General features: G+C 40.9%; 1 protein-coding gene across 8 annotated transcripts in view; it reads left to right on the forward strand.

Annotated features, from left to right (window-relative positions):
* The window catches only part of BBX (BBX high mobility group box domain containing), a 282,740-nt gene extending 266,862 nt beyond the window's left edge, over positions 1–15,878 (forward strand). For 7 of the 8 annotated variants that reach the window (XM_019448262.2, XM_019448259.2, XM_019448258.2 and 4 more), the window contains 3 exons: positions 2,963–3,160; positions 5,549–5,735; positions 10,008–15,878. In XM_019448262.2, coding sequence (XP_019303807.1) covers positions 2,963–3,160; positions 5,549–5,735; positions 10,008–10,095 — 473 coding nt within the window. In that variant the 3' untranslated portion in view covers positions 10,096–15,878. The remainder of the gene's footprint in view (positions 1–2,962; positions 3,161–5,548; positions 5,736–10,007) is intronic. The other variant, XM_019448264.2, reaches the window with a different exon arrangement.
* Positions 15,879–24,208: the final 8,330 nt, after the last annotated feature.

A 24,208-nucleotide genomic window follows, 5' to 3' on the forward strand; every position in this document is an offset into this window, starting at 1 on the left:
CTTCTTACTGTGTTTTTACCCATTCATCTGGAATATATAGGAAATGGAGCAACTACTGAAAAGAAATGAAACCGTTTGAAGGTTTACCACAAGCAAGAGAACTAACTGTCCTTATCAAGGGTGTACTTATCCCTCACCTTAAGATTCTGGAGCTGGCTGAGGCTGCCTAGGCCCCTGGTTCTGGGTAGCACATGAAAAGAAATTTGGGGCTGATGGATGCTTTAGAGCTCATCTAGACCAACCTCCATCTGTACATGAAGAAACTGAGACCCATGGTTCTGCAGTTAGTAAATTAAAAAATCAAGAGTAGAATCCAGGTCTTTGTGTAGAAATTAGCTCATCTTTTCCTAAACCACTTGGTCTTTTCTTTGACCTCCTGGGTTCCTTCTTTCTGTAAGCAGTTCTTCTGATGTAATTCACCCTTCATCTTTGTAACCCTGCTACATCCTTATTTCCACAAGTTCTAGATTTTCCTAGGAAGGAGAAGAGGGAAGAGGTTAGTGCTTTTTCTGGAAGGGCCGTCTATAATGTTGTGATCATACTGGAGGGGTGATTAAGATTCCCCCCTCTAACTGGAAGGGACAACTGATGGATCTGGATAAGAAACTAGATAAAGTTTGAAGCTTGTGAATATCTAATAGAGGCTATTTATGCTCATTGTAAACTCAGATTGTAGCTTCTTTATACCTATAGGAGGCTTTGAATTTCAAGGCTAATGAAGAGTCATGGAATATTTCTTCCTTGGAGCATTCTAAACAAATTATCTTTTATTTGGTGGCAGCTTTTATTGAAGTTTAAACTAAAAAAAAAAAAATCTTAAGATACATAACAGCACTGGCCTATGGTAAGCTAATTATCAAAGTATAAATACACCAAGACTGTTTCCTGGGTACAGATCTATAATGTAAAAGGAGCCTTTTTCCTAATTTTTGATTACTTGCTTGAAAAGATATTTGGGAGCAATGCCAAGTAGTTTCTTTTTAATAACTATTATCTTAAGCCAGTTCCCCACATAGCCATCTATTATGCTATATTGAGGTAAGGCCAAGCCACAAATCATGGTATGATTTCTGCCTTATATCCTTTCTTTTGATGTAATTGAGATGATTTCCCACTTGTTTTGGAGTGGGAAACCTGGAATCAATCTCTTGAGGGCAAAGATCTTACAAATTCATAGCCCTCCTTTCTCCGGGATGTACCTAACCTCATTAAAGACCTAGATGAAAATTGTTAAGTGAAGCCTATGCAAGTGTTTATGCCAGCATGTGCATTTTTTCACATCCTGAATCATTCTCGTTCTGCTCTCCTCTTCTTTTAGCTTTCTTTCCCTCCTGTGCCCTACATACTGTTGTATTTCCAAGGTCTACCTCCAGATCCACCTACTGACCAGCACCTTCCGTTTTCTCCTCCAATTCAGTTTGCACCAAGCATGTCATGTCAGACCTTGACTTCCAGAGCCACACTCCCCTCTTTGTCAGAAACTGTTTCTGTGCCTGTCTTAAGAGATTGGATGGCTTTAAAATGGAAAGATGCCTCCCTTCCCTGCTTAAAAGCCCTTAGACCACTGGAATTTAAAAAAAGTAAAGAAAGTTCCAATCGCTAAACTGGACTACGTGTATATATTCTTAAAAGCTGTACTCCTATCTACATTTACTTGTCTTTTATTTTATTTTATTTTTTTAGTTTATTTATTTTGAGAGAGACAGACCACACAAGTGAAGGGAAGTCAGAGAGGGAGACAGAGAATCCCAAGCAGGCTCCGTGCCACTAGTGCGGAGTCTGACACAGGGCTTGAACTCACAAAACCAAGGGTCGGACACTTAACTGACTGAGCCACCCAGGCGCCCCTACTTGTCTCACTGTTAAACTGGGAGCGAGGAGAATGAACTCCTGAAGAAATGAGGATATAAGAAGGGATACAGGCACCCCCAGCCTGGCCGAGCTGGGAGCAAGTGTGCTTCTCACTCTTGACGCAGTGACGCTTAGGTACAAGAGTGTGCTGCTGAGTGACTTACTGGGATTACAGTTAGAATCTGGAGAAGCTAAAGTAAACCTTCCCAGGAGCCCTGCTGCCCTGTGGTACTTCGTTAAGTTATCTCACTGAGCACTTTCCCTGCTTCTAGAATTCAGTGACAGAGTGTTTCATTACATGCTAGCGTCACCAGTGTCTGTCACGTCCTTCCTGAGCATTCTATACGGGTAAAAGAAGGTCAGGCCTCACAGTTTCTTTTCTGATCAGTCCAACCCGGTGATGGAAAGCAAATGTCCCAATGATAACTGTGAATTTAAGAAGCACGTATCTGGGGAGCCCAAGTGGCTCAGTCAGTTGAGCGTCTGACTCTTGATTTCGGCTCAGGTCATGATCTCATGGTTTGTGAGATCGAGCCCCGTGTCAGGCTCTGCGCTGACAGTGCGGATCCTGCTTGGGATTCTCTCCCCACTCCTCCCCCACGTTCTCTCCCTCAAAATAAATAAATAAACTTAAAAATAAAAAAGAAGCACATATTTAATTAATCTCAGTGTCCTCAGAAAGAGAAACTTGTTTATCATCTTCTCCAGACTAGGTGGCCAAGGGAATCTCAAATAGGGACCCCGACCACATGTAGAAATTACAGTCTGTTGGGACACAATTCACTCAGATTCACATATGCTATGTTTCCAACCAACCTGCGAGATCCAAACACTTAGAAAATGTTGTTCTGATGGCCTCTTGGTTCAGTATTCTGTTGAAAAGAGAGAGAGGGCATCTTAATCCTGTGTACTTAATTTATCAAAGCAAACATAAATATATTGGTTGAAAATCACGGGCAGTGTTTTATTTCTTTTTCTCATCAGTACTTTGAAAACTCTTAGGTTCTCCATTCAGATAGCTCGGACATTGAGAAATGTTTCTTTCCAAGAGCAATGTTGATGTCTTGTGTTTTTGTGTGTAATCATATATGATCTGTCTGTCCTATTTCAGCCATATTTTCAGAAGACAAAAACACCACAGAGCCTGCTCATAAGGTTAAAAATGCCCTATCCATTCCCAACACTCCAGAGCCAACAACAACTCAAGAACCCTTGGTGGGCAGCCAAAAGAGAAAAGCAAGGAAAACCAAGATCACTCACCTTGTCAGAACAGCAGATGGCCGGGTGTCACCAGCAGGAGGTACTTTGGGTAAGAAGAGGGAGGCTTAAATGAGAGATAACCAGAGCAAGCCGGTGACTGTCATGGCCCCATTGGCCAGCAAATGACGATAAGCAAAGTATGGGTCCTCATTGGAAAAGGGGTCTGTTCTGTAGGTTTGGTCATAGTAACATTTTCTTTCTCTGGATCTCCTTGAGAGCTAGTTTTCCAGACTCCCAAATGTACAAAATGTGCACATTTTAAAATCACAGCTCTTTTTCCAAAAGCATTCTTAGAAAAGAAAGGTAATTTTTAGGACTGTGTGTTTCTCCTTCTCTTTCTCAGCATGCACAAAAATAGTCTTCATTAAGTAAATTCCCAGAGATCCTAGACTTTTAAAAATACTAGCTGAATCAGTGTTTCATCCTGGTTCATTGTTTAAGTCACTACACAAACCGTATTATCAAATATTTCAACCAATGGATTAAGGAACCTTAGAAAGCATCCAGTCCTTCCTCTAAAGCTGACTCAGACCGCTGAGGGAGCCTGAGAATGCTCCTGGATTTCTTGAGTTCTCTGGGCTAATCTTTAACTAGATCTGAACTTACTGTGAGTTTCTCCATGTTCAGTCATGGCCTGTGGTCTATTGCTGTTTCTCATGGCCTCCATGGCAGCAGAATTGCCAGACGGACCCAAGTTAAGGAATGGAGTCAGAGAGTGACACTGAGCAATCCCCTCAGATCTTGGGGTGTCATTAGTGATCTTAGCTGTTATTGCCTTTTTTCTGCCTTTCAGCACCCCTAGCATCTCATTCCATCAGCTTTGAGTTATCCCTCCCCCTTCCCTAATCCAGTTTCCAGAAAAAGGACACAGGTCCGTAATGAATTCTATAAATAGAAAAAGAACGTTTAGAGCAAAGGAAAAACAAGAGTGAAAGACAAACCAAGAAACAGACTCTTAACTATTAGAGAACAGACTCATGGTTACCAGAGGGAGGTGGGTGGGGGGATGGATGAAACAGGTGATGGGGAGTAAAGAGTACAGTTATCGTGATGAAAAACTAATAAAATGTCTAAAAAATGTTTAAATGAGTATTTTTTGAGAGGGATATTTTAAAATACCTGATTAAGGTTAATGTAATTGCAAATAAAGATTCATTGCTGAAATAGAATGGGAGGACAATTAATGAGTTTTGTGCACATTTTCTTCTGTTTAGCATATGCAGATTGTTAGGGCAGTAAAGCACATTAAATACCCCCATTTATATAAGAGATGAAGATCAGAGACGTAGGGTTTGGTTTTTGAATACAGTGGACTACTTAGATAGAAGATAAGGACTAGAATCTATTTTTCCTGATATTTAGTCCGGCAGGCCCGTTGCCCCTTCCCTTTCCACTCTGGGTTCTGTTCTGTGATTTTGATTTTTTTTTTTAATGTTTGTTTATTTTTGAGAGAGAGAGACAGAGAGCAAGTGGGAAAGAGGCCGAGAGAGAGGAAGACACAGAATCTGAAGCAGTCTCCAGGCTCTGTGCTGACAGCACAGAGCCTGATACGGGGCTCAAACCCACGAACCCCTGAGCTGAAGTCGGATGCTTAATTGACTGAGCCACCCAGGTGCCCCTGTGATTTTGATTTTATAAGTTGTTATAGCCTCATTTTCACTTACAGAAAGAGTGGGAGAACGTAGAAAATATTACCTTCATGTAGAAAAGCACATAGTACTGCCATGTCCTAGTATAGGACATTTATGTTCTTTATCAGTTGCTTTCTATTTTCAAAATGTTTTAAAAACCATGATAAAGATTCCTCCTCCTTTATAATGGCCATGTAACCTAGAAAGTGTACTCCTTCCCTGCAGGTAGATTTTCATAGCATTTAGCACCTCTTTGTAAATACCAGGGGGCCCTTTGTCTTCTTTCCAGTAGGTCTTCAGAACACAAATAACAACTTGGGATCTCACTGGGATTAGTTCAGTGCTGGTGATCCTAAGTGTTGGTGTCACAGCGTACCGAGTGTCCAAGTTGCCATTGCAGGGCATCCTACGGCTTCATCAGAAACGTTTGCGCACTTGGGTTTTAGGGGCTTTGTACAACATCCACAGGCCCCTTTGCAGAAGTCCCATAGGTTTTATTTTGGCCAAAGCCCCTTTTTCCTTCTCACTCTGAGACTGACCTGTTCTTTGACCTTGAATAAAACTCAGCTTCTCTTCCACCTAGCTTCAGGGCATAGCACTGTCCATAGTTGCAACTGAGCTTAATAAAAGAGTTTTGTTACCGTGGGAGCAGAAAATCCTTGATAAAAGCCTTGGTATTCGATGGATGACAAAAGTGAACAAAGAATATTAGCTCATTTCACATGGTCTGCACAGAGTTTTCTCTGTGTCCCTCCTCTGGAGAGAACATGGTGATCCTCCTGTGATCAATTTCCCTGTCGTTACAGATGAAAAACCAAAGGAACAACTGCAGAGGAGTCTCCCTAAAGTGACCGAGTCCGGCTGCGGTGACGACTGCTCACACAACACTGAGGCCGCGGAGACGCGGAGCAGCACTCCAGAGATGCCAGCCGTGTCTGCGTTCTTCAGTCTCGCCGCGCTGGCTGAAGTGGCCGCCATGGAGAACGTACACAGGTGAGTGGTGTGCTCCCCCAGGATTTGGGGGGTCCCGTTCATCCTCACTCCTGGGCACGGAAGAGGGATGGAGAGAGCAACGTGGAAGCCGAATCAGTCTCTCTGAAGTGATTTGTGGCCTTTTTCACAATGCTTTGGGGTTCACGAGACTTGGTTCAAGAGCAAGTTATGTGACATGTTCCAAAAGCGTATGTCCTAATTAGCAGTGTGGGAAAATATAAGATAATATAGTCAGCCAGGTATTGCATTTTAAATATACTATCCTGTGGCTAAACTTCATTTCCATAAAAACCTGAAAGAGCAGAGAAGCAATATTCTCTAATCATTAAGTTGGAGCTTCAAGGTCAGGCTTCAGAGCTGGGTTTGAGCCCTACATCCTTCACCTGTAAATTGCAAGGTCTTGATCAAGATCGATCATTCACCTCTCTATCCTTCAGTTTTGCTTCTATAAAATGGGTGTAAGTGGCACTCGTTTCATAGAGATGTTATGTGGAATGAACTAATGTCCCAGTGCTGGTACATGGTAAATGCCCTGGTTAACAGTGGTGTTGGCAGCAGTCATGATGGTAGTGGAAGAAAACTGTGGTCAGGAAAAAGCGTCTTGGCATCTGACTCATGGACGGCAGAAGGTCTGGATTTTTCTTTAACTGTCAGTTTGCTACAAAGTCATTTCTCTTGGTCTCGGTTTTCTCATCTTCCATGGAGCATAATGATAGCCCCAAAGAATCACAGAGCTGTAAGGATCACGTGAGATCATAAATCTGAAAGGCTTTTGAACTCAGTAAAGCCTCACAGAAAGTATATTAAAGTTCTACGTGTATAATTGGGACTCTACTATTTAATGGATCCTTTGGGAAAGCAAAAATAGCCATTTGTAAATTTGGGTATTTCGTACTTTTATTCAAAGTGGATTACCCACAGGTGAGCTACTTTCCCAGACTTCCGTGTTCAGTGCAAAAGTTTTAAATCTAGCACAACTTCCATACCCTCCTGTTGGGCTGCACTGTCCCTTTCCACATCCAGGTTCAGGAGGCCCTTTACCTGTCATGTTACAGTTCTAGTGCTTCCTCACAGATAGCCTCTAGATAGTTCCAAGAAGTCAAATTCCTTTTCCTGTGTGTACTGTAAGTGCCTAACGGCAAGAGAATGCTGACAGACCTTGTTAAAACCTGCTCAAATCTCTGAAGGAGATCATGCACAGATAATTCTCCACTCATACAGAGGACAGACTCCTACACGTGTGAGAAGAATGAAATGCATGCCTGCATGTTACTAAGTGTCCCCATAAATTTTCGATAAAAGGCAATGTAAAAATTCGGAGAGGATCATAATGCAGGGCTCAGCAAGGTCTACCACACAGTCACCCAGTACTGCCGCCAGCATCCCCTTCCAGACACAACTGTGGTCACACCTGGCTCTGTTAACCAACCTTCCGTGACTTCCAGTTTGCAGCAGCAGAAAGCCTCACCAAACCTTCCCACTCTCCTCTCTGCCAACCCCTCCTCCCTGCCCTGCGATCACGTGGGATCAGTCGCTGCCACCTGGATAAGCCGGGTTCTTGCCTGTGTGTCTCCCCGTCTCCGCAAACTCCTGGTTCTCCTTCCGTCGCTAGTCCTGTTTTCTGCTCTGTGTCTCCCTCCTGAAGTCCCTGCATACTTTCTATACATGCTCTCTGAGACCAGCTGCCACACTGGGCTGTAATTATTCCTTCATATGTCTGTCTCTTGAATTTTGAAAGCAGAGCGCTGGTTTTAATCCTCACATCCCCAGCTTCCTTAGTTCCTGCTACATCAATGGATGAATGAAACAATGAATGGGTGAATGAATAGATGAGATGTTCTTAAAGTATGACCACCTACGTTCACTAGCAAGCATAGAAAAAAGATTCTTTTTTTTTAATCTCCCATTGGACAGAACAATATTGCATACTAGAATCTTACTATCAATCTCATAAATGGTTAGTGTTATTAATATCTACAAAAACAGATCCCCCTTAAGGGCCCTTACCTGTTAAAGCAGAACCTCCAGACTTCCATCTACCTGCAGGCTTAATGTACTTTTACCTGGGTTGCACACCCATTGACTATTGTTTTCGCATCACCTAGGTTCATAATTTTGAGGGTGATGAGCAGAGTTGGGGTGGAAACATATTACCTGCATTCTTGCCAGGAGAAATCATAATGTTAGGTTCAGAAACCTGACATAGAAAGGCAGTTTTGCAAAATGCAGGAAATAGGAAGTTGGAATAAACCTTCGTTGAGAGCCTGTTTGTTTACTAGGACTTCCATAAGGGGAAAGCTCATTAAACTGAGTCCTAAAATGAGCCCTGCCGGGTGGGTCTTTTTGATCCCTTTTTAACGAAACTGCAGACCATTAACTTGCCAAGAACCCACATCTAAACTGAGTTAAGATTTGAACTAAGGTCTTTGAACTCCGGTGTCTTTGCCTTTGCTCAGACATGCTGCTTAAGCAATCATCTGTCGTGTCCTAGAAAGTCACGAAGAGTCTCACCGAACCTTACGCTGGGAACGGCAGCATCCGTTATTTGTAGCCATACTGGGCTCCCCCCTCCTTTGCTTTTGTTTTCTAATTAAACTGGGCTTTCACCCTAGTTGCTCTCTGTCCCTGTTGCTCTTTTTTTTATACTGTACTTTTCATCTTTCACTTTTTTTTGTTCTTCTGTTTCCTTTTTTCAATACTTAATTAAAATTCTTTTAGCTTTTGTAATATTGTTACATATTCAGTCGTAAAGGTAAAAAAATGGCATTTTAATTTCATCTTTCTTGAACAAAGAGTTGAACATATTGAACAGTTGGTGCTTACAGCATCCCCACATGACTGAACAGATTAATCCAGAGGTTTGATTATAGCACATGTTTTGTTTTTCTGAAATCCTAGTATCTGAGGCTAAGTGATTATTGGATTCTGAAATCCCCAAATGTTGTAATTTATCTACATTATTTTTGTGTGTGTGCATCAAGAGAAAGAAACTTGGATTTAGTTGTAAAAAAGGTATAATTTGAAATTCTAAAAAGCTGCTTTTGTTCCGTGTCATCTGAAGAAGATACGATGTGGAAAGGGTCAGGCCACTGGAAGCCTTGCTGCTGCCTCACAGATTTTCAGCCCAGTGCTGTGCAACACAGACCACTGTAGGCCAGAGCAGTGAGCGCACCTTGTCTGGTCTTTGGTAGGCCTGTTGGGGAATGTCAGGGAGGTGCCCAAACCTGTCTTTTTAGAATGAGAAGCTCTGTGGAAATTAACCAAGAATTTGAAGGGTTCTCTTACAACTGTGAAGTAAGTTTTTTCCTACTCATTAAACAAAAGCAGAATAAAAAATCAGCTAAGTTTGGTGTAGTTCAATCCAAATGATTGTTATTTATATGAATTTTCTTGTCTAGAGTTCTGTCTCTGCACGTGTTGATTTTACCCAAATTGTGCGGGTTTTCTGAGACTCTAAAGACAGTCACTGCCTGCCTTCTTCCCTTGCACTCTTGCTCTCCATGCTCCTGTGAGGCTTTTCTTTAGTTAGGAGGGTTTCAGTGTTTTCATTCATTTGTGTTAGGGTCACAGACCTCTGGTCTCCAGCCATTGCTTTAATTACACTTAAGTTTTAATATTACAGGCACCTGGGCAGCTCACTTGGTTAAGCGTCCCACTGTTGGTTGCAGCTCTGGTCATGATCTCACAAGTAGTGAGTTTGAGCTCCACATGAGAGGCCCTGTGCTGACAGCATGGAGACTGCTTGGGATTCTCGGTCTCCCTCTGTCTCTGCCCCTCCCCCCCCAAAAAAAATAAACACTTAAATAAATAAATTGCGTTTATTATTATATGTCTTAGGAAATAATCCTGGAGGTTATCAATTAGTAGAGGAGAATTTTCCCCTTGGGCAGCTTGAGGAAAGGAATGGGTCCTGTTTTAATATCAGTGGATCAAGAGACTATTGTCTTAGAACCACTGCCCTTGACTAAAAGTTTTCCACTTCTTAGGGAGTTGCCCCAAATCTGTTGGTGCTTCAGATTTCATCTCTGCAAAATGGAGATGGTTGTTTGGGACACAGTGTGTTGTTGAGTCATGTGAGGTGAACTGAGATAAGAAGTTTTTCAAAAAACAATAAAAGCAGCAGCTAACAGTTTAAACAGCATCAGTAACAAGTCAACATTAGCTGTTAAACAAGATATTGGAAAGCTCTTATTGGTTACTCATCATCCTCTCCTGTGTCTGATAATATACTCTAAGTGGGTGATTTCTTTTGTTCTTCCTCTTGTTTTGCAGAGGTCAGAGGTCCACTCCGCTCACCCATGATGGACAGCCAAAAGAAATGCCACAGGCTCCTGTACTTATTTCCTGCGCTGACCAGTGAAGCGCCCTTTAATTGTAAAACATTGTGCTTTACCTACTACCCTAGCCTTGTCTTTACGGAGGGATGCTAGTGAGTCCATGTGGTGGAAAATACAGACTGCAAACAAGTGCTTGTTGCCCTATACGGCCCAGATTCACTTGAAGCAGAAGTTAGCATCCTGGGCCCGTTTGTTCTTTTGGAACCCAGAGTCTTTGAGGGTGAGGTTATCTGTCTGATAATGAGCAGAAACAGAATGATCCTGGAGCTTTGCTTTCTATTGAAGGCTTTTGACGGTAATAGGTGGTAACTTGGTAAAAGGCTGCCTTTACTGTAGCTCATCCAGCGTCTCTTTTACCAACCGGAGAGTGTGAAACTAGTTTCGTATATTACCTAGTTATTCTTTCAAAACAAAAACAAAAAACAAAAAAACAAAAACTGACGCACTGCACTAGTTATTATTAGATATTCTTAGTCTTTTTTGTACATGGAGATTTAAGTTCTAAGATGGTTTATATAATAGGTTATACCTACATTTATATTGTAGAATAATATTAAAAAGCCTGTTCCAGAGACCCCCAAGCAGCACGGGCAGGCACATGTACCATTGTTAGCGGTGTATGCTCGGCCTCGTGGTCCATATATTCTGCACTTTTATATTTGCCACCAGAGTGGTAGTTTGCTGGTGAAAAGGAAGAGAGAGAGAGAGAGAGAGAGAGAGAGAAAATTACAATTCTTACAAGCTGAGTTTTTTTCTTAGCCTTGAGTGACTAAGAAGAATTTGCTTGGGGCAAATTGTGGCAAATATTTTCCCAGACAGGGGAAGAGTCCTACAGATTACTGATGTTTTCATGCCTTGAGGATTCTTTTATTTTTACACAGGGGTCTATGTGACCAATGGATCGTTCATACAAACAAAAAAAGAAAAATATTATTCAGAAGTGACCTTAGTATTACTTCACTATCCTAAACACATTGAAGACACTCACTTCATGTGGACTTTGAGCTACAGACCTTTTACATCCATCCCAGACAGACTGGACGGGTAGCAATTGCTATGCACAGCCTAATTGGCACTGCAGGTTTTTAGAGCCATTTTGAGTTGATGTTGTCAAGGAGGTGTTGAATGAATAAATGCCGAGGGAGGGATGCCTGACCAGAGTGGGATTCTTAGTCACAGATCCACCTGCAAGTTTGTTTCCTTTTTGTGTTTTGTTGCTTTCGGACATAAAACCAACCATACATATGCCAGTGCCAAGTGGATTACCTGGCTTATCCGAACATTCGACATACCGACTTAACCACCTGACATTCACAGTGTCTTGTTTCCTAGCAACACATGCAAAGTGATAAATCAAAATTAGTCGGAGGCTACCGAGTTTACAGGGTATTTGTTCCATAGCACAAAGTAGATCCCCACTCTTGCATCACAGCACAAACTACCAAATTTTAATTATTGGATTCCAGCAATAATTTTTATTGGTTTTCAAACTGGCGGAATTTTGATAGCGTTAGTTCGAGTTTGAAGCTTTTGAATTAGATCTCTAAATGATGACAGTTTACAAGGTTTTATCTAGCTTTCTTATTTATACTTGACTGAATTGTAATGATGATTTTTTTTTTCTAATCGTAATCTGACCTAATAGCCATACAAAAAACGACTCTATTAGTACTGACTAGGTTTAGCTTTTCATAGTTGTAGATATTACTTCAGTTTCGGTGCTGGAAAATATGTACAACATACTAACAATTGAAAAGAATATAGGGATTTGTTTGGGTTGTTTTTTTCTTCAAAGCAGGTAAAGAGGACAGCAGAGCATTGGAATGGTGTCCTCAAAAATGCATAAACATTGTGGGCGTGGAGGAAGAAGGATTTAGAAAGCTAGTTAGTCCGAGGTTAAAGCTTAACCCCATTCGCGTAGAAATAAATCAGGTGAGCAGCCCCAGATTTTAGCATAATATTTTTACTATGATGCTGTTTTATTAATATTTTCTAAATTTCAAAACACAAAGTGAATGTTTGAAAATTGCTGGGTCCCAATGTTGGTGGCTGTTGGAGCTTTTGGACCACTTGCTAGCAGTGATTTAAAAATTATAATTAGCTAAAAATCCAAAAACAAAACAAAATGAAACAAAACAAAAACCAACAACAGAAATTGTTTGGTGCAGAACATGCACCTTGACAATGGTACTAACTTGTTATTCTCTAGAACACGTTAGAATAGATCTATTTTTGCCAGAGCACCGTCCTTCAATCCTCCAATTACATTTCACTAGATTTCCTTAAGAGATTGCTGTATATTCATGGGACCTTTTTTAAAAAGAAGCAAAACAAAAGATTACTTTTTTCTATGTGATTAATATCTTACTTGATCTGCTTTTCCTAAACCTCAGTGGCTTTTCCCTTAGGCAGGGGTGGGGTGGGAGGGCAACCTACTGGATATGACTGTTTTCAGATACTTAAAAAAACAAAAAACAAAAAAAAGCCTTTTTGTAGAAATGCTTAATTTTTAAGCGGTTAGGCACTGAGAGTAGCAGAAATCCTGCAAAGCTTTATAGTCCTTTAGACACTCGCCTTGTTGTTTCTCTGAGTGAAGTCTTGATTTCAATACTAGTGCTTTTCTCATGCCCTGAATCCGCTGGTGAGGGGTGTTGGCATTTTCAGGTAACAATATTTGTTAGCACAGATATTCCCAACCAACATGTAGTGCCCCCCCCCATCTACCATTTTCATTTCATTTATCTTATTCTTTTATATTTTGGAAAATCATATTGCTATGGTGTGTACCTTAATCTGCCAGCAAACACCATTGACACTAACATTTGTCCCACAAGCATCCTCAAGAGAAGAAGTTCTTGCACCTTATGTATATCTCAAGCAAACCAAAATACGATGCCTGCTTTGTTTTATTCTAAATTGTTGTATCATATCTTTCTGAAAAACCATTCTGAATCTAGTTGAAATTATCGATATTTATGCTTTTAACCTTAATTTCTGGATTCAAACCTGTATATAAATCTTTTGAAAAAAATTGTCCTAGCCCTTCTCTGTGATGCCGAAGTGGATGATTTAGTCTCAGATGGAGACGCAGTACTGTTCCAGTTTTCCTTAGCCTTTTATTTATTTAGTTGTTCTGGGTATTTTCCTATGTAATTTTGAAGTGTGTAGAGTATATTATAGTAACTGAAGCTGCAGCTATAAGAAGCTGAGTGAAAGAAAAAAAAATACTGTAAGACATCCTTTTTAAGTTTTTATTTGTTTGGATAACTGTAAGGAGATCAGGAGAAGGAAACCACGTCCCACAGCCACATTGACGATACAGGTTCTTATCCCCAGATTAGGTTAGTTCCCAGATTTTAGATCAAACTGTAATTCATCAAAGCCCTTTTATAAGGATGAATCATACTGTTGTAATTCTGACAGTCTCTTTTTCCCACAAATACCAGAACTATGTTTGTTTAATTCTGTCAGAAGAGCTTTCTACCAATGCCATCTCAAAGCCATGCTGAAATCATTCCCATATTATCACTGATTCTGGTTCCTGCGATGGAACACTCCGAACAAAAAGGAGCATCTGAACTGGTCTGGTTATTTATATTCCAACATGTTTATTCCCTGTCACTTTCTTAGCAAGTCAGATGCTACTCCGCCTAAGTCATTTCATAAAATTTTGTTTGCACTCTGCAGTCTTTGGCTCATCGTATGGAAAAGTTTGCACCTATGTAAAATCTCAAGCAAATTATAAATTGATCCAGAACCAGGAGTAAGCTGGAAGCTGACACGTTTTGTTTATACAGTGTGGGAGGGAGGGAGGGTATCGAATAGCTCTGTTCCAAGTTTGGCGTTTGGCATTAATGTGAAGCAGTGGGACCATGCTGCCTGCTAAACTACTGTATGAATCCCAAGCGTTCTGGAGACCAGCAGCTGGAGCTGGAGGCCGGCACCCACCCAGCAGAGGAGAAGAGCCACCGTGGCCTCGCTGGGGAGAAGGCAGGAAGTCCCGCCAGGCCTGGAATCAGCATTTGCAAAGGGAAAGTCGGGGTGTCCGTGATGCTGTTGAGGAGACTCACCTTTGATTGCACTGCTCCATAGAGCCCTCACGTAAGGCCAATTCTAATGGGCTACCTCGGCTTTAAAAGTTAATTTCAGTAAGTCCTGTTTCAAAGGTCTGTCTTTTTTTTTTTTTTTTTTTTTTTTTTTTGCTTCTACCTTCAGTGCCACTGTTTCCCACTGCAGTGTTTTGACTTCCCAAACCACCTTCTCCAGAGAGAACAATGTATTGCTGAAAATGGGCAGCAGAAGCAAATGTCATTATTACATTTGACCTATAAAGTATTCAGAGTGACTGCTAGGTGGAAATGAAAATTTAGCTCTCCCCACATAGGACCTTGTTTTGCACCTTATAAAGAGTGTACTAATTGTTAATTAGATGTTGCTTTTATTTATACAAGCATTCCCAAAGAGTTAGATTTGGATTTTGTTCTTACTTGAGTTTTTGGGGTTTTTAAAACTCATCTTATTTAGATTAACTAACATCATACTCACATTAAGAAACAAGTTGTTCAGTTTATCTTACCAGATATGTCTGGTGAAGTATTCAGGGTTTGATGGACTGCTTTGCTTTAGTTTGGAAGTGATAGCTAAGTTTATTATACTCCATATTAAATCACCTTGTCCTTTTCACTGGGGACATTATTTTCTTTCTATTTCGGATCAAAGAAGTGACAACAAAAATAGTGAACAACAAGACAAATATATTTGATTCCCCCGATACAGCTCCATCTGTGCTATGCTTTCCTTAAAAAACATAAGTACACATTTTCTTCACACACAAAAAATGCAAGTTTCAGCTCCTGGCCAAATTTTATTTGCGATGGTAGGATTTATACTAATAAGTTGAAGGAGGAAACCTTGTACTAAGTTCTCTGGCCACTGTTTTCTTGTTGCAGTCAGTGGTCAAAATTGATCCTGCCCTCAAATTGGTTTTTGTGCACAGAACTAGTTGTCATGAAAATTACTACTCCTTCCAAAGATTGCCCGGTCACTTGGGCCGTAACTGGTTACTGAGTAACAAGGACCTAATTCAATGCCTCCGAACCCTCCCACCTGCACCGCAGTCATACCTCACAGGCTCTAACGTGAATCACAAGGGCACGTGTGTTTCACCAACTAACACTGCTGGTCCTTGGCAGTTGCCGGGGGCCGGCCCATGTCCCTGGACGCCTCAGGTTAGCGCCTGGGCTCTCAGAACAGCAGAACTGGGGGTGGGGCAGGTCTGTGACCTGGAGCTCGGCACACGCTCAGCAACATTCTTCGCGTTTCATTAGCACTAAACAAGTCTCTTGCTCTCAGGAATTTGTCCAAAAAAGAATAAAAACCACCTGAGACTCCATTGTTCCAGATTATGAACTTTTCTCTTAGGTTTGAATTGCTTACTTACATGTCCTAAATTAACCATGGCTTCATTTGACCACCAGGTCTTAAGTCTGTTGACAGTTTCAGCATGACTGAATTGCTCATTTTTTTGCTTTCAGAAATTGGCTTGGTTCTCTTTAGAGTTGGTGTAAACATGCCATGTAATAAATGATTTCCACTTAATGGTACAACAGAATTATTGCTTTCTTAGATGTATGTGTAGTAAAAGTCAATATACACATTTATATAATTTCTTTCTTCAAAATCTTATACTTAATTTGATATTTCTAAAAATTGCACATGTAAGTCATGTGTATAACATGCTAAAGTACTTTAACTGTGATCTTAAAACTGAATAAAAATATTTAATAAAAATTTGAAATATTTTAAAGATATTATTCAAATATCTTTCTTTACATTCACACCCCTGTCTATAGACTAAGTGCCTTCAGTATACCCTGTCTACTAAAAACAGTAGGGAAAGCACTTTAACAAAAGATACTTCAGCTCTTTCAGAATGCGAATGGTGACCTCCCCCAAACTGTTTCCTGATAGTCCCAGTGTTTGAGTGGCTTGGGCTGCTTCTCCCTAATGGGGAGAGGAGAAATCAGCCTGACAGAAGAAAGATCTGCTTCATTCTGCCACTTAGGAGGAGGGCCTCCCTGGGAAAAGCATGACCTTGAACATACCAACTCTCCCTGAACTGTAATAAAACTATGGAAGTGATAACCCATAACCTAAAGTATAAATTCAGACCTCAGTCTTGGCTGGATGCGATGTCCTGAACCTTAGAACTTTGGCTATGTTGTTTTAATCCTTCAGAAGAGCACACACACACATAGTATATAAATACAGAGTATAATGATACCACAGGCTTTGTTCAGACAGAGTTGGCTTCAAAGTCTGGTTCCACTTATCCGTTTATCATTGGGCTTTTCGACCTCCTTGAACCCCACTTCAATTACAAAATGATGGTGGTGATAATGCCTCCTCACACTTCTGCTCGGATGAAAAAAAATACTTATGAAGTTAGGGCCTGTAACAGAAATGTTCATCAAATGGGAATTGTTGATTTTATGATTTTTTATTCCGACTCAAAAGTTGATATGTTCATGTATATTCGAAAGAGACCCTAAGTATAGCTAGCTTCCTCTTTAAACTTGTAAGGGCCTGCTGCATCAGGAGTAAGCTATAGCAGGAAATACAATACGGTGGAAAACTCAATATGTTAAATTCACATTAGGCAACTCACGCTTGTGTATGTAGCACTATGGGGTTTTTCCATAAAATTAGTCTGCCTGATGAATTACATGTCCAGTACTCCAGGACACTTTTTTTTTTTTTTTTTAATTACTAGGAATGAAATGTGTTGTAGTGATGATGGAAGCTCCATACCAAAGAATATAAATTCTATTAGAAGAAAAGATTACGGGTTAGACGTGTGTGGTTTTATGGTTCTATATGTATTACACAGATCTGTCCTTTGGGGTAGAACATAGTCTCTTGTAAGGAAACATAAAACAGTTATCACTAAGTGATGAGCTAAAAGTAATACCACTGACTCCATTCCATACAACTGAAGGAACATAAAATCGTTCATCGTAATTTTTCAGCAACCTTTTCACCTTTTGAAAGTATGGAAAATTTCAAACATATGCAAAGGTAAGAGGCTAGCAGAGTGAATTCCATAGACCCATCACCCACCCAGCTTCAACAAATACTAATATTTTCCCAATTCTTGTTTCATTTGTATTTTACCCATTTTTCCTTCATTTCATCTCCCAACCCTAGCTATGCATATCCAAGAAGTGTGATTTCATGTATAAATACTTCATATACAGCCTTTAAAAACAAATATTTTGATATGCACAAATTTTCTTTTTTTAATGTATCGCCTCCTCACACTTCCAAAAATATGTTTGTTTCCTGCCCAAAGCAAAAGGAATCCGTGAGCCACAGGAAGAGTCGTGCTGGAGGGAAGATAATTTGGAATTCGGTTATGCTGTTCCCGCTGAGTATCTCTAGATTTACCTTTCTTGACCCAGTGTTCTGAAGAGAGCTTCATCAGAGAGACCCTTTTCTTGGCATGTCTTTATTTGTTTATTTTCAGCCTTGCTTCTTATGACCTTTCCCTTTTTTCCAGACAGTGTCTAAAAAGTCCCAAGGGCTAAAACTTTTATAATTTTATATAAAACTTTAACAAACTTGTATGTCCTCTACACTTTTCCCTCCACTGCTGTTCCCACTCGGGTTTTTCTCTCTCAGACTTACAAGAGTGAAATCTGTGGAGGGGAACAGTGGAGACAAAATTTTAGATGAGCTCTGGAAAGCGGGTTGCCAAAAGGTTGAAAAAATCTGGAACCCTGAGTCAACAGGCCAGAAATTAAAAGCGTAAAATGAAGTCGCTCCTGGAAGAGAGAAAATGGTAACTCCTACTTTATGGCTCAACCCACTTGGAGATCCCTCACCCTAGGGAATTTTATAAAAGGTCATTTTGTCTCAAAGTTGTGTATTGCAGAAGTCAGAAAAGAAAAATGTGAAGATTGAAAGTTTCTTGACAATGATGGAGGGTGAAAGGGGAAAAGGGAAAGTTCAGACAAACAGGTCTTTCAAGTTCGATGTCTGAAAGTCAAAATGGTTTTAAAGCCAGCATGAAAATATTTCCAAGAAATGTACTCAAGTATCAGTGATTACATTTTCCTGGTCTGTACTACTATTGGGCTGTGGAGCTTATGAAAGGCACCTTGAATACATACAATTCATATCTTCCAGAACCAAGCATGAAAGTACTGAAAAGATATACAAACAGTGGAAATATACTCGGTAGATGCAGAAATAGGCAATGATTTGCCATCTAATTTGAAGCATGTATTTGAAGTATGTTTAATAGGAAAGCAGTATGATACAATTTTAAATTATTTTTCCTCCAAGATATTTATTCTATAATTCTTGAAACTGGAGAAATTCAGATGATGTTTTCTAGTTTTAAATTTTCATTTCTCCCATACTATCTCTTAGGCATTTATACATTTATAAGTATACTAGAAATAAAAGAGCAATATTCTGCACAGTCCTAGAAGAGCTAAACCCTTTTTGTAAATAGAATATGAGGTATTTAACACACTGATGCTAGCCTCACCTTCATTAAAACTCTTATTGTATATCAATCAAAATCAAGACTGTATTGTTAGAATAAAATTGCTTAAAAACCCTGCTCTGTTCCACTTCTCTGTTCAAAACCCATGAAAATTATTTCACCTCACTTGCTTTGGCTCCAGGAGAGTTCTTTGTGATCCACACCTCACGTCCATTCAATAGTTTACGTCATGCTCCTGTAACAATCTAATCATTCAGCAGAACTGCAGTGGATGACTGCTATTGGATACCTGCTAAGTACCAACAAGACAGTCTTCTGGGGTGTATAGTCTAGTGGGGGGGGGGTGTGCTCTGGTGGGGGCTAGAGATATGCATCTTTAATTGAAATGCAATATGGATGAGGTTGGGCATGAGAATCAAAGGCTGTCAGGAAGAAGCTACATATAAACTCATGAGAAACATAATATGCATTTTGAAGGCTTTAAGGGGAGAAAATGGGAATGTGTTACTGTTCTACTTCAAATTTTTATTTTTTTAAAGCCCTTTTTCATAGAAGGGATCTTGGCACAAGAGCTGCTAAGACAAGGCCACAGATCTCTGAGAATGGCAAAAGTGAGACAAGTGTTTGGGGGAGATCCATGATGCTGTGCACTTCCTTTTGGTGTGTTGAGGCATGGGGCATCCCAGCTATGTTGACTCCAGGGCTGATGTGCAGTTAGCACATCAGCTCAGCCTTGACACAGCCTAGGAATATTTGAAATGGTGAGGTCAAGCAGCATGATTTAAGCGTTTGGCCTTAAGAGTCAGAGGTAATTTTGATAGCCAGAGAGTGTGATTCTCTGACTTCTTTTCCTTCTCCCTTGGCTGTATCCTTTCCTCAACCTCAGTCCCAACTCTTGCATGTTACTGAAGTGCAATCTTTCCAATTGTTGCACTTGTCTGCAGCAATAGCACACCTCCCTGCTTTTGCACCCTGTGCACACAAAAGCTGTATCTCCTGGCCCTTTCTTCTCCGCTGGGGATATTTGTAAGATCTTCATGGTGGGGTGAATGACTCAAGAACCCCTTTGCTCCAAGAGGATTCCTGGAACAAGATGGGGCTGTTGTGAAGGATTTGGGTCTGAACTGTACATGCGAGATTTTATTTGCTAATCCTCGACCATTGAAAAGGACTTCACTCCAGGAAGTACCTATTATCTAGTAGGACTGCAGGATTACTTCCCCTTTGGTAGTATGGAAGGTGGTGTATCTACTTTTTACATTAAATGTTCATCTCAGTATGGCCAAATCATACCGCCTCCAGCTTTTTAGGGATTGATAGTTAAAGGAATTCTTTTAGCTCCAAAAACATCTGCTTTAAAAACCAGGATGATCTCTCTCAGGTTTGCAGACTGCACTGTAACTCATGCATGAATTCAGAAAGGTTTTAGAAATTTAAAGAGTTTAATTTGGAGTTCATCAGGCATCTGTCTGTGGACCCTCAAAGACCATCAGTGAGATCTGTGTTGCCAAAAGGCTTCATTGGTCTTCCTTTCCCCACTTCCCAAACATCTAACTTTCCATGAGTGGGTTGCCCATGTAGCAACATTTCTTAGGGACCTAGTTGTGCTGAGGACCCAGCTGAGGCGGTAGGAGCAATGACAGTCTTCACCTCCACAAGTCCACCTGACAGGGCACCTGGAATTCGAAGGCAAATGCAGAGCATTGACTGTCAAGCATGCCACAGTCCTCTGTAGGACACTGTTCAAACTAGAATCAGACTAACATCTTTTATATATGAACATTTATCCATGTGAATTCCTTTTTTTGGGTTCCTCTTTCACTCCTACCCACACATCCAATATTCCATATGCCTTCTTTTAAGAAACAAATGGTTTTCTGGTCCGGGTGCGCACTTTTCTCTTCCGAGTTGCCTTTGGGTGACATTCTAGCCTGCCGCCACCACCTGCTCCTCAGCCAAAGATCTATTTTAGGTAGAATCTGTCCCAGTGTTTCAGCCTACTGCAGAGAGCAGCATCAGTAATTGGTAGGACAAATGAACAGAGTCATAAATTAGCCGATGAATACTATTTCCTGGGGCAGAGCAGGCTTTCGCTAGCAGTCAAAGACAAGGCACAGCCAACAAAGTGGCAAGACTGCACAGCAGGTGGGACCCTGGAAGACACCCCAGTCATGGAGCAGGGAACCGTTCATTTTTCCCTGACAGTTCTCCTTCCCCTGCTGAAGAGCACTGGCTGAGGGGACAATCTTCCGGGTCTTAGAACAGAGATGAGATTTCTGAGATTAAATTGCTACAGATGAGCAATGCTGTTCACACTTCCCGGTCACACTTTTATTTTTCCTCCCAGTCAACTTTATTTTAGGGTTAAAACTTTTTAACTTGAACGTTAACCTTATAATAGCTTAAGCCTTTACCATACACACACACATAGTTATCAGTTTGAAAATCAGGCAGAAGAGTGATCCATTTCATGTGTCAGGGAGCAAGAACGTCCTGTCCCCTCTCTGGCCGGACTAAGAACCAATTTGACACGAGACAGATTAACAGGAGAAAATAAAATTTAAGAGTGTACCTACGGGGATCCACATGGAGACGGAATTCCAAAGACAGGCAAACCAAGGTATAGATGTCATCCAGAACTAAGGAGAAGCAGGGAGGGGGCTGGCACTTTGGAGGAAAAGAAAGCAATTCACAGGAAGATGAAAAAGAGTAAACGTTTGATAAACACATGTTTGCTGGCAATTCAGAAACGATGTACATAGAAGACTTGGATCAGTCAGGCCCTGCCAGGTTCCTCCCTGTCTACCACACCTAGTTCTCATCCTAATGTAAGGATCTATGGTGACAGTTCTCTTCCTGGAGCAGGTCCTCTATCTTAATTCTTTGTAGGCATTTAAAGTAGAGATCAAGAGCTTTTCCGAAATCTGTTGGGTGTTGATTGCTTTTTAACTCAACGTCATCTTCATGCCACAGTGGCCCATCTTGTGGCAGCCTGCCCTCTCCCCCCAACGCATGTAAATAAGACCTTCCTGTGGCCCCAGGACACAAAATAAAACCTAACAAATGGGCACTTCTATCCTCTACCTGTTTTGAAAAATAAAGCTAGTCTTTAATAGCACTTACATGGCACTTACACCCAACATGTTTAAATAGAATTATATGTGCTTCAAATTCACTACAGTCTGATCCACATTTTCCAGTTTTAAAGGTACAATTTTTCCCAATTGCCCATGAGCTGCCCATTTCACTGAGCAATCTGCAACAACATTGTATAAACCTAATTATGTTCATTTCTGTGGGGCCATTTGTTCCTTGACATCCACACCAGGTAACTGTAACTCAGTTTATAAATCATCAGTTTATAAATCTTCTCCTCTAACCTCCTTGTACTTTAACCTGAGTTGAGGGACCTACGTCTCACTTACTGTCAGAGGCAGAATGTCTGGCTCCTTCCCAGATCAATAGATGCACCATCGCCTTACGACAAGGCCTCCAGGGAGCCGCAGAGAGGACAGAGCTACCAGACGCCTGAGTTCATTTGCACTTTCCACTTGGCTATGATTATCAGCCAGAGAATATTCTCCTGAGATGGATGAGATCGGGTCTATTTCAAATGACTTCGAAAGGACAATGCTGTCATCGCATACTTGAGGAAATTGCCGGCTGTACAGAGGAAGAGAAGTGACTTTCTGAAATGTGATAGTGAAGCATGACTGTAAAATGAAAAGCAATTTAAATGTATTACTGGACAAAAACCATTAGCCCAATGAACATAAATAACCTTACTGAGGAAGGGCACCTGTTTCCAAATAACTTCTCCTTAGTTTCAGGGGAATTTCTCTCTTACTGGAAGGCCCTTGAGTGTCATTAAAGGGGTTTGCAACTGAAACATGCTATCAAGGAGTCAGATTTTTCCACTTGTGTAAACAACTCCATTGAAATTACTGTGACTTTTTTTTTTTTTTTTTTTCCAGGCAGGGAAGCCAGTAACAACTGGTCTAACTAGAACCAGGCAATTTCACTTTCTGAAAGAAGGGTTGTCAACTCCTGATGATTCCTCTCGGATTATCCTCACAGATGCTGCCAAATTCCTGTTGACATCACCCACACCATTAACCACTCCATTAAATTCTTTGTATGGTTAATGCTGTCTTTATTTAAACCGATTCAGCAAGAACTAGAAGAGGCTTTAAATCTCAAAGCTCAGAAAAGATGCAAAACGCAGAGACCCCGATGCCGCCTTAGGCTGGATCTGTCAATCCAGGTAGGTAGACGTTTGCACGTGGGTCCCCATACCTGGATGATGTCATTGGAGTTATCCACAATGCAGAGTTATCGTCATGATTTCATAACTAGTGTAGTTATGAAAGTTATAATCTCAGTGCAGTACACTGAGAGTTTATGCAGTTTCCTAACATGCCCCTAAGTCTCACGGTGTGGTACCCTCCTCCCAGGAAATTGAGACTGTAGAGTAAGACTTGGGCGGAGGGGGAGGGGAATTGTTGGCAACTCTAGCAAATGTGTTCACCGCTGAGCCAAAATGCAATACATCAGTTCACAAAAAGAGAGGGCTTCACTTTTTTGTTCTAGTATTGTTTATTGCTGTTTACTTGTTTGCCAAAAGAGGAGAGGGGGTTTCTAGGACCATCATCTTGGAATCTCTGTCTCAAAATAGTTGCTCCCCAAGGGGACCCGGACTACAGGCACCCCAAGATGAAGACTGATAACTGAGGAGAGAGGTCCCCCAAATGAGGAAAGTGGGGTGAGGACTGCCAGATGCAAGGCCTCTGAAAACCAGGTCCTCTTGAATATAAATCTTCAGCCCGGCACAAACAGAAGCAGACATCCCCACCGGAGCCAAGTTGCCAGGAGGGGGACCCATTCTGTACAGTTCTGTGCACTCACTAGCACTGTGCCAGCACACGACAGGCAACCAGAAAACCCCATCTCTAATGTGAGCACCACAACATCTACTTCCATTTTATGGATGCAATGAGATACTACATTTGAACAAATTTTGTGAACTTTAAAATGCTACCTACCCACCTACCTACATACATACATACATACAATGCTATATACAAATGTAATGGTTAAAAAAAATGGAACTCTTTAAGAGAATAAAAGACAAGCCATAGGCTGGGGGAAAATATTCTCAGATACATATCTAATAAAGGATGTGTATCCAAACTATACAAAGAATTCTTAAAACTTAAGAAAAAAACCGGTTAAGAAGACAAAAGACCTGAACAGACACCTCACAAGAGAAGATGTACAGATGGCAAAAAAGCATATGAAAAGATGCTCAGCATCCTATGTCATTAGGGACTGGCAAATTAATAAAACAACATACCCCTATATTCCAATTAGAGTGGCCCAAATCCCAAATAGCAACACCACCAAATGCTGGCAAAGATGTGGAACAGCTGGAACCCTCATTCACTGCTGGTAGGAATGCAAAATGGTGCAGCCACTTTGGGACAGTTTGGCATTTTCTTACAAAGCTAAACAGAGGCTGACCATAAAATCCAACGATTGTCCCCCTAGGTATTTACCCAAATGAGTGCAAAACTTATGCCCATACAAAAAGCTGCACGTGAATGTTCATAGAAGTAAATAAATAA

The sequence above is a fragment of the Panthera pardus genome, unplaced genomic scaffold (assembly GCF_024362965.1).
Source record: "Panthera pardus isolate Hobbes unplaced genomic scaffold, ASM2436296v1 HiC_scaffold_16, whole genome shotgun sequence".
NCBI lineage: Eukaryota > Metazoa > Chordata > Mammalia > Carnivora > Felidae > Panthera > Panthera pardus.